Source organism: Ascaphus truei, chromosome 5, assembly GCF_040206685.1.
Source record: "Ascaphus truei isolate aAscTru1 chromosome 5, aAscTru1.hap1, whole genome shotgun sequence".
Classification (NCBI taxonomy): Eukaryota; Metazoa; Chordata; class Amphibia; order Anura; family Ascaphidae; genus Ascaphus; species Ascaphus truei.
In genome coordinates this window covers 131,008,775-131,019,784 of record NC_134487.1, presented here as the reverse complement: position 1 = coordinate 131,019,784, position 11,010 = coordinate 131,008,775, and the positions used below count along the sequence as shown (strand labels likewise).

At 49.5% G+C, this 11,010-nt stretch overlaps 1 protein-coding gene across 12 annotated transcripts in view; it reads left to right on the top strand.

The window, feature by feature from the left end:
• Positions 1-11,010, top strand: part of UIMC1 (ubiquitin interaction motif containing 1) — a 94,283-nt gene that overhangs the window by 40,913 nt on the left and 42,360 nt on the right. For all 12 annotated transcript variants that reach the window (XR_012801725.1, XR_012801726.1, XR_012801724.1 and 9 more), the window contains one exon: positions 6,217-6,290. Coding sequence is in view for 8 of the 12 variants with exons in the window: in XM_075600807.1 (XP_075456922.1) it covers positions 6,217-6,290 (74 nt within the window). In the remaining 4 variants the exon portion in view is untranslated. The remainder of the gene's footprint in view (positions 1-6,216; positions 6,291-11,010) is intronic.

The following is an 11,010-nucleotide window of genomic DNA, read 5'->3' as shown; positions in this document are numbered from 1 at the left end:
TCTTCCCATAGCCACTGTGCTCTCATCTTGCTGGAGTCGGTGAGCGTGTTTGGCATTGTTTATTTCTGCATCCAGGGCTGCTGTTCCTGCTGCCCGAGCATGGGAACTATTGATGTTCTGTCTTATTGTCTAAGGCAAAGAAAATATGTTCCCATTCTCCCAGTAATAGCCTCTGTGAAATACAGCTCTCATACTGTCCTGCCTTTTCATTTTACTCTGTAAGGAAGGCGGCGCTTTGCACAGTATTTATAGACCTCAGAATAGGAGTAGGGAAAATCCAGTGGCTTCCAGTGCACAGGAGCTTGATCCAATCCAGCTTTTACTATAGGCTTATTAGGCAACACCTGGCACGTTACCTGTACGGCGCTGCTTAGTGAAGACTTAAAGCAGCATTTCCCCCTTGCCCTTTTTTTGGTTTGTTTTTAACCCTTTGAGTGCTCCAAGACGTAGTCACTACGTCATGGGGTCAGGCACACCAGGGGCCCCATGACATTGGCGCCGTCGAGCTCATGGAAAGAGTTTTTTTTTTATTGCGTCCTGCGTTTTCATGGCGCACAGGAGGTGGGCTGCAGTGAAGGGAAATGGAAGAGGATTACTCTTCTGTTTTCTAGTTAAGGGCCGACGCAGTCACGCGAGTACCGCGGGCCCTCTGGCACGCAAAGGGTTAATAAATGCCGCAGTTCCTAACATTTACAGCAATGCAATTGTCAAAGCTGCCGATCGAATCTGTTCTCCCGTGTCCGATCGACTAAGATCCTGCTTCCCAGGGCACCCAATGTGGCGAACTATTTCAATAAGTGCTGTGGCTTTCTAAATGGTTGCTAAAGCAACCGAATAAAGCTTAATAGTCAAAATCACTACAAAGGGCAGAAAGAGTGAAACCATTTTTTTTAAATGCAGTATTATCTCAAATATATAAATATAGAATTAGATACATAAGGATATATATATACAGTGTTCGACAATCCTATACATTTACTCGCCCGGGGCGGGTGGATTTAACCCCCAGGCGAGTAAACATTGGCCCAAGCAGCACACGTGTTTTTTTTTTAAATTTCCCCCGTTCGCGCTGAAATTTCCCTGCTCGCGCTTAAAAAAAAAAAAAAAAAAAAAACTCCCTACCTGACTGCTGTTTGGCGCGCGCTCCCAGGATTTGTGGGCGCGCGGCCAGGCTCTATATGAGCCCGCCCCCAACGAGCAGCCATTCTTTCTGCCCGGACATCAAGAGTAAGTACACGCCATGCTGCGGCCCCTCTGCTCCTTCCCTGCGATCCCCCTGGTCCCTACATGGCTCCCTACTCCCCACCGCGGCAGCTCTCCTGTCCCCGTCCCCTGCTCCTGTCCCCTTCCCCTCCTCCTGTCCCCTTCTTCTGCTCCTGTCCCCTTCCCCTCCTCCATTCCCCTCCTCCTGTCCCCTTCCCCTCCTCCTGTCCCCTGCTCCTGTCCCCTTCCCCTCTTCCTGTCCCCTGCTCCTGTCCCCTTCCCCTCCGCCTGTCCCCTGCTCCTGTCCCCTTCCCCTGCTCCTGTCCCCTTCCCCCTCGATCCACCGATCGCTGCCCCGGGCGGGAGGTCCCCACTGCTTGCAGCCCGGTTGGCGTGCGGAGGGGGGGGGACTCTGCCCTAACCACGTGACTCCCACCTACCCTGCCGCCTCCCCGCCAGCTAGCTTCATGCCGCCTCCCCGCCAGCTAGCTTCATGCTGCCGCGGGCTGGGGGAAGAAGCAGTCTGCAAAGCTGCTTGGCCGCACACTGTGAAGACATGCCGGCGAGAAGAGCAGGGTAGTGGCGGCCACTGCGGGGCTGACTGTCCCCTGGGGGATACCTCGCCACGTGCCTCCCACCCACCCTGCCTCCCCAAAGCTTCCAATATGCCCGCGTGAGGTATGGGGGGGGGGGGGTGGGGTGTCGGCCTGCCCCCCCCCCCACGAGCGGGGGGTGGGTGGGGGAGGAGCGTGGTGGTGGTGCTGGTCGTGGCCTTTCCTTCCCCCCCCCCCCCCGTGTGTGTGTGTGTGAGCAAGTGTATGGGAACAAGTGTATGTGTGTATGTGTATGGGAGCATGTGTATGTGTGTATGTGTATGGGAGCAAGTGTATGTGTGTATGTGTATGGGAGCAAGTGTATGGGAGCAAGTGTATGTGTATGGGAGCATGTGTATGTGTGTGACACCAGAGGTACCCCCCCAATCAGTCACCACCCCCCCAATCAGTCACCACCCCCCCAGTCAGTCACCACCCCCCCAATCAGTCACCACCCCCCCAGTCAGTCACCACCCCCCCAGTCAGTCACCACCCCCCCAGTCAGTCACCACCCCCCCAGTCAGTCACCCCCCCCCCCAGTCAGTCACCCCCCCCCCAGTCAGTCACCCCCCCCCAGTCAGTCACCCTCTCTGTGTATCACCCACCCTCTGTGTGTCACCCACCGTTTCTCCCCTCTGTGTCTCTCCCCCCACACTCTCTCTTCCCCCACACTCTCTCTTCCCCCACACTCTCCTTCCCCCACACCCTCTCTCTCCCCCCCACACCCTCTCTCCCCCCCACACCCTCTCTCCCCCCCACCCCTCTCCCCCCCCACACCCTCTCTCTCCCCCCACACCCTCTCTCCCCCCACACCCTCTCTCTCCCCCCCTCACCCCCCTCTCTCTCTCCCCCACACCCTCTCTCTCCCCCCCTCTCTCTCTCTCTAACTCTCCCCCACTCTCACTCTCCCCCCCACTCTCTCTCTCTCTCTCCCCCCACTCTCTCTCTCTCTCTCCCCCCACTCTCTCTCTCTCTCTCCCCCCACTCTCTCTCTCCCCCCACTCTCTCTCTCTCTCCCCCCCACTCTCTCTCTCTCTCCCCCCACTCTCTCTCTCCCCCCCACTCTCTCTCTCTCCCCCCACTCTCTCTCTCCCCCCCACACTCTCTCTCCCCCCCACTCTCTCTCCCCCCCCACTCTCTCTCTCTCCCCCCCCCACTCACTCTCTCTCTCCCCCCCCACTCTCTCTCTCTCCCCCCCACTCTCTCTCTCTCTCCCCCCACTCTCTCTCTCCCCCCACTCTCTCTCTCTCTCCCCCCACTCTCTCTCTCTCTCCCCCCACTCTCTCTCTCCCCCCACTCTCTCTCTCCCCCCCCACTCTCTCTCCCCCCCCACTCTCTCTCCCCCCCCACACTCTCTCTCCCCCCACTCTCTCTCTCTCTCCCCCCCACTCTCTCTCTCCCCCCCCCACTCTCTCTCTCTCCCCCCCCACTCACTCTCTCTCTCCCCCCCCACTCTCTCTCCCCCCCCCCACTCTCTCTCTCCCCCCCCACTCTCTCTCTCCCCCCCCACTCTCTCTCTCCCCCCCCACTCTCTCTCTCCCCCCCCACTCTCTCTCTCCCCCCCCCACTCTCTCTCTCCCCTCCCACTCTCTCTCTCCTCCCACTCTCTCTCTCTCTCTGCCCCCTCTCTCTCTCCCCCCACTCTCTCCCCCCCACACTCTCTCTCTCTCCCCCCCACACTCTCTCTCTCTCCCCCCCCACACTCTCTCTCTCTCCCCCCCACACTCTCTCTCTCCCCCCCACTCTCTCTCTCCCCCCCACACTCTCTCTCTCCCCCCCCACACTCTCTCTCCCCCCCCACTCTCTCTCTCTCCCCCCCACTCTCTCCTTCTCCCCCCCCACGCTCTCTCCCCCCCCCCCCACTCTCTCTCTCCCCCCCCACTCTCACTCTCTCTCTCTCTCCCCCCACTCTCTCTCTCTCTCTCCCCCCCCACTCTCTCTCTCTCTGCCCCCACTCTCTCTCTCTCTCTCTCTGCCCCCACTCTCTCTCTCTCTTCTCTCTCCCCCCACTCTCTCTTTCTCCCCCCCCCCACTCTCTCTTTCTCCCCCCCCCCACTCTCTCTTTCTCCCCCCCCACTCTCTCTTTCTCCCCCCCCACTCTCTCTTTCTCCCCCCCCACTCTCTCTCCCCCCACACTCTCTCTCTCCTCCCCCCACACTCTCACTCTCTCCCCCCCACACACTCTCTCTCTCTCTCCCCCCCCCCACACACTCTCTCTCTCCCCCCCACTCTCTCTCTCCCTCTATCTCTCTAACCCCCCCACACTCTGGATCGCTTATTTACCCTATATATCTTACTTGCCCTATACTACACCGAAATAACCTATACTGCTGTCTTCCAGATCTGACTCAAGCTTCACACGGAAGATATCGGAATCCCCCCCTAACCCAGTGTAACATTGCGGGAATGAGGTACCTGGACATTGAGGGACTGCGGATCAGGTAAGATCCCAGGCGGGATTACTGCTTTAGATATTGTGAAGCGGGGGCGTCCAGACACTGGTTAAGAGGTTCAGGAAACTAGTCATTCACATCTGGCTTTTATTTCTAGATCTGAAATTTACTCACACACACACGTAACAAGGCCTAATTGTAGTATAATGTAATACAATAAATACATTTATGTCAAAAATGAATGTTGTTCTGACTAGGAATTTATTAAATGTATTTTATTTATATATTTTATTTTAAAGCGGGGTTGGGGGCGGGACTAGGGGCGGGGTTGGGGGCGGGACTAGGTGGCGAGTAGATTTTTGGGTGATTTGTCGAACACTGTATATATATATATATATATATATATATATTATATATATATATATTCTCTATCATGTAGGATTTTGAATGAAATGCTGCTTTAAATATATAAAACTGTTTGTGAAGGGGGGGGGTTTGTTTATATTTTTAATGACCGAGTACAGATGAGTCCAAGCAAACCAGGAGGCGTCTCAGCGAGGAGATCTCAGATTAGGAGATCCGGTTACTCCTAGAGGCATGGCCCAGTATTTACTGTCTCTCTGACATCGTCTGCGACCACTTTTAGTTCCATGAAATTTAGGGCAAAGAAAGAAATTATTTCATAAACTGGAAAGTCTCAGTATTCAGACCCCGTGCCTCTCCCACCACCCTTTTTTATTTAATTTTTTTTTTAATTGGAGATGTAAAACCTGTAACTTCATTGGTACCTTTATTGAGAAGGAAAGGGTCCTTGGAGCGGAAAGTAGCGCAGTTAAGCGCAGGAGGACCCACCAACAGCTCCAATCCTGCAAAAAAATACAAGTATGTGGGGGAAAGGGGTTTAAAGAAAGAAAGTAGAGGATTACTGCTTTAAAATAAATAAATAAGAAAAGGTCGGGATATTTCTGTTTAACCGTTTGAGTGCCATGGTCGTTCCGACACACTCGCGTAACCGCTCCGGCACTGATGGCGGCATGAAAGGGGCGTAGTCACCCCCCTTCCATTCCTCATCAGTGAAGACCGCGTCCTACGCCCGATCTCCCCGAGCAAAACAAGCCTTTTTTTGTATAGAGCTGCTACATCGTGAGGGTCTGAGTGCCGGGACCACGTGACGTAGTAGCTACATCCTGGGGCATTCAAAGGGTTAAATATATAGAATTTTCACAAGTGTCTTAAATTGATAGAAACATTGCAACTCATACAGGAAAAGACTACAACTGAATTAATATCACAGCTCATAAGGCAACTGTTGTCCTCACTTCCCTTTTTAAATGGCGTTGTTCACTGTACAATCCTAAATTGTGCAATTTTGACCTGTGGATAAACTGGTTAGTGTTGGTTATACTATAATATCGCACTCGCGTTTTTGTGTGTGTGTGTGTTGTTTTTGAAACAGTGCTGCTGGTTACCTCTTAATAGGCAAGTATTACAATTACAAACGCATAACTGTGCTTCTGTGATATTTTCCCCCTGTCTTCCTGTAGAGAAAATAAACAAACATAATACCTGGAATCTCTAAATATGAACGCAGAATGTGTTCATATATATATATATTTTTTTTTTTTAAATGTTCGGTTTCTTTTGGTCTCATTGCTGACCTTAAACTTAAAACTCCATCTCAAATGGGACATGGACAGAATATAGCTTTGCGGGCAAACAGCGAGCCACGGCAGCCACCTTTCACTAGTGTGAAACTGTTTAATGCAGTGATACCTTTTGTAAGCCATCTGGCCTCCTCCTCCGTTTCAGAGCCAGAGCAGATGGTATGCATGGGGTTCAGGTTGTTATACAGATAAATTCAGAGGTCCTATTTGACTGTGAAGAAGCTCCTCCTCTCCCCTGTCACCCTCTGTTACATCTCGTAAGTGTGATATTAATGCTCTGCTGCTGTCGCTGAACTACCTGCACAGTGCAGCATGTCAAGAATTGGCAGCATCTGGTCTTAATTATTTAATTTTTTCTTCTAGTCCTCTCAGACGCGGTTTACCGACGTAATGCCAGGAGAATTTCTAGGAGCAACTCCGGCGGAGGTCTGCAAGAGGTGAGACTACTCGCTGCCACCACCATTTCCCACCCTGATACTACACATTGTAGAGCAGAGTTAACAAGTATATTCCACTGATAAAACCCGACCAGCAGGCAGTTTGTTTACTTGTGTCTCTGGGAAAGTCGCGCTGTTTTTTTCCTCTTGCCTGTGTCAGGCTGGTTTTTCTCACACTGTGTCTTGCCGACACCTGGCACCGGGCCATGCTCTCTGGAGACCTCTTCATTGCAGATTTTGTGCATACACATGCTACAAGAGTAAGTAATATCTTTGTCATCAGGGACACTTGATCAGAGAGGAGCTATAGTTGTTAAAGTAATAGTCCGTAAAAAAATTACAAAATTTTTGATATTAACATCATAGCGGATGCACGCTAGTAGGGAAGCTCAGCGCACTCCGCCGATAAATTTAGTAATAACCCCTGATTGCCGCTCCGATCAGCCCCGCGAGACGACGTGCCGGCCGGGGGAACCATCAGGGATGGCAAAGAAAAAAATGCAGAAGCCTGGGACCCTGATCTCTCTCGCTACACAGACAAGACAGGCAGCGGAGAGGAGGATTAAAGATGGCGCCCCCGAGCGCACGGGAGCGTGCGGCTGCAACAACAACCAGAGAAGGTGAGAGGCAAGCTGCAGGACCTGAGGGGGACATGTTTGATAGGCCACCCTGAGAAACTCAGCGGAGAGGGCTACAGCAGGAGAAGAGGCAGTGAGGAGAGCTGTTCCTGACAGAGAGCCGAGTATGGCAGAAGGAGACACAGTAATTACTAAACAGGACCTCCAGAACATGCTTAAAGAAATGCAAGCAGGCTTTCAGTCAGCTCTGGATAGAGCTGTAAAGGAATTTAAAGCAGAAGTTTCTTTATTGGCTAAAAGAACTACGGCCCTTGAAAATAAAATGGACATTTCTTTACACTATCGGGTAAATACTGACGATAAGGTCCTGTGTCTCAATGAAGAGATAAGAGCCACGAGGGATGGTATAGACGATCTAGAGAACAGGGAGCGAAGGCAGAATTTACGAATCCGTCATGTCCCTGAGTTGGTCTCCGCAGAAGCCCTCCCGCCATACGTTAATAGACTTTACGTCAATTGACCCCCAGCTACAAGATGGCGATCTTCTTCTGATGGACAGAGCTCACAGAGCCCTAGGACTGAAATTTGAAGACCACAAAAGAAGCATAGATGTGGTCCTAAGACTCCACCAATATGCAAGCAAGGAAAGGATTTTAAAAGGCTGCAGAAACAGTGGCTCAACTGAATTTGAAAACGGTTACATATCTTCCAGGATCTGTCCAGGATAACAATTGATAGGCTGCGCCCAGTGTCGGCGGTGCTTCAAGAAAAGGGTATTCAGTACCGGTGGGTCTTTCCGTTCCGCTTGGTGGTAAACCATGAAGGCAGACAGGTCTCCCTCCTTTCCTCCGAGGAATCGGCATCTTTTCTGTCGGCGCTGGGTCTGACTCCGAGGGAGGGCTCGGGCCTCGAGAAGATAAAACAGATGACGATTGATCGGCTGAGGGCGCAGTTGACCAGAGATAAAAGATACAAGACCAACGGAGGCTCTGCGGGACTCTCGGCGAGTCTGCTGCCATCTTCTTTACCGGCAACTCGGCGATCCATAGCAACCCAGGGAAAGATATCCCGGATGTGTAGCTATATTTGTTTTCTCTCTTCTTTCCACTTTTCTCCCTGTCTCCCTCTATACTTCCAGTCTATTATAGGGACTGCTTAATATACGGACTGGAGTTTGCTGCCTGCTTCTTGGGTGCAGTTTGCTACAGCTGATCGGATGAAACCGGTGCACATACGGATTGAGTGCTCCGGCGATGGGTGAGGGGGCCTCGGCCCAAAGACTTAGAAGGGCTGGGCTTTTTTCTTTTCTTCTTGCGTATAGACACAAAGGACACTAAGCCCCACCGAGAAACCGAGAGCAAAGTATTGCTCGAAAATTCTAAGGTTAAAGGACATTGAACACTTAAAGATAAAATATGAAACCAGGGGTTTTTATATCTCTAACCGGGAAGCCTATCCCTATAAGTGTATGTTAACACGAAAAGTTGTATACATTAATTTGTTCCACGGTTGTTAGGACTGGACATTTTGATTAGGCTTTTTTATATTTTACTCAAGCTGTGGTGAGGGCGCGATCACGGGAGGGAAAGCAGATAGAGGCGGGGTGTGTAGGATTGGTGGGAGCTCTGTATGCCCGACGTGAGGTCGCCCACAGTAGGGCCATATGCCCGCCAGGCCACGTAGGGTTTGGCCGCAAATTTGGGATGAGTGGCTGGATACACGTCTTATCTTCTAGTTTAATTTTTGCTGTTTTTGTTTTTTCCCATGTTCCTGGAGGGGGAAAGTCCCTTCCCTTTGTTTTTTTATCCCCATCTGTTCCCTACAACCATTAAAGTTTTCCTCTCACAACTTTAACATGAGAGAGAGAGACACAGACCATTGGAAATGACTAGTCAACCACCATTGAAGTTAGTATCCCTGAATGTTAAAGGTCTTAACAGTAATGGGAAACGTAGATTGGCCCTAAAAGAATTTAGAAATTTGAAAGCAGATATTGTTGTTTTTTTTACAAGAGACGCATTTTGATACGGAGGAGCCCCCAAACACCTTTAGCGGGACATACCCCATTGAATTTTATTCTTCTTTCACTAGCATTGGAGGTTAAGAGAGATCAAGGGGGAGGTCCCTAGTGCTCCACGAGCTTCTTTCAGGCCAACATATCACCTTGGTGAATATCTATGCACCCAACGAGGGACAAATCAATTTTTTTAAGGGAAACACTGGAATCCAAGGCAGATAGCCGAGGCCAACTGTTGATATTGGGAGGTGATTTCAATATGGTACCATATCCAGATTTGGATAAGTCCACCCACACAGAGCAATCATACTCTGCTATGGTATATAGTGTAGGTAAGAAATTTAGACTGCTACTTAAAGGATATGGTCTGTGAGATGCTTGGAGTAGCTCACGTAAAAGACAGAGGGATTACTCCTTTTATTTGCCCCCACATGATTCGTACTCCAGAATTGACAATATATTTGTATCCCCGGGTATTTTGGAAGTATTGGTCCATTCAGATATAGGGCCTATCACGTGGTCAGACCACGCCCCGGTGGCGATCCTGTTCGATCCTCCATTTGCTAGGATTAAATCATTCCATTGGAGGATGAACGACTCATTATTGAACTACCCAGAGATTAGCTCACAAATTTGAGACTCACTCAAAAATGTTTTTCCATATCAACAATGGCTCTGTAGAATCAACATCAATACTATGGGATGCGCATAAGGCCACAATCAGAAGACAGCTCACCTCAATAGCATCCCACAGAAAGAGAATAAAAAAAATTTAACAGGTAAAATTAGAACAATCACATAAAAAGAACCCATCAAGGAAAATGTATAAAATTCTGACCCAGGCAAGAGAGGAACTTAAGAGGGTGCAACTAGAGAAAGCTCTTAAGTGGACCAAGCAGACATACTATGATAAGGGAGATAAGGCGGACCGCTTATTTGCCAATAAACTTAAAGGGATCAGGTCGAGAGCATCAGTCCCTACTATTAGGTTAAAAGGGGGAGTAGTGACCTATAACCCCTCAAAGATAGCAAAGGAATTTGCAAAATTTTATACAGATCCCTATGATTTTGACAATTTAACTCTGAATGCTAAAGTCCCGGACCTGACTCAGATTGAGACCTATCTTAGAGATTGTTACCTCCCAAAACTATCGGAGGAAGACCACAAAGTTTTAAATCAAAAATAATCCGGTTAGAGTTGGTAAGTGTGGTTAGCTCACTGAAGCCATCAAAGGCTCTTGGCCCAGATGGTTTCTCAAATTTGTACTACAAAAATTTTATAGGAATCCTAGGACCATGTTTATTACACTTATTCAATGATTTTCTCGGTGGAAAACAAATCCCCCCACAGATGACAAAAGCCAATATAGTGGTGATCCCTAAAGACGGTAAGGACCCTTTATGTTGTGGTACCTACAGACCAATCTCATTGCTTAATACAGATTGGACAATTTATAGCAACATTTTGGCCAACAGGTTGAACTAAATACTCCCTAGCTTTATCTATTATTGTATTGTATGTCTTTATATAGCGCCATTAATGTACATAGCGCTTCACAGTAGTAATACATGTGTTAATCAAATAACAGATAATATAAATAACAGATCATGGGAATAAGTGCTTTAGACATAAAAGTAACATTAAGGAAGAGGAGTCCCTGCCCCGAGGAGCTTACAATCTAATTGGTAGGTAGGGAGAACGTACAGAGACAGTAGGAGGGAGTTCTGGTAAGTGCGTCTGCAGGGGGCCAAGCTTTATGTATCATGTGTTCAGAATATCCACAGTGCTATTCATATGCTTCTTTAAGCAAGTGGGTCTTAAAGGTGGATAGAGAGGGTGCTAGTCGGGTACTGAGGAGAAGGGCATTCCAGAGGTGTGGGGCAGTCAGTGATAAAGGTTTAAGGCGGGAGAGGGCTTTAGATACAAAGGGGGTAGAAAGAAGACATCCTTGAGAAGAACGCAAGTGTGGATGGTGCATAACGAGAAATTAGGGCTGAGATGTAAGGAGGGGCAGAAGAGTGTAAAGCTTTAAAAGTGAGTAGAAGAATGGAGTGTGAGATGCGGGATTTGATCGGAAGCCAGGAGAGGGATTTCATGAGGGGAGATGCTGAGACAGATCTAGGA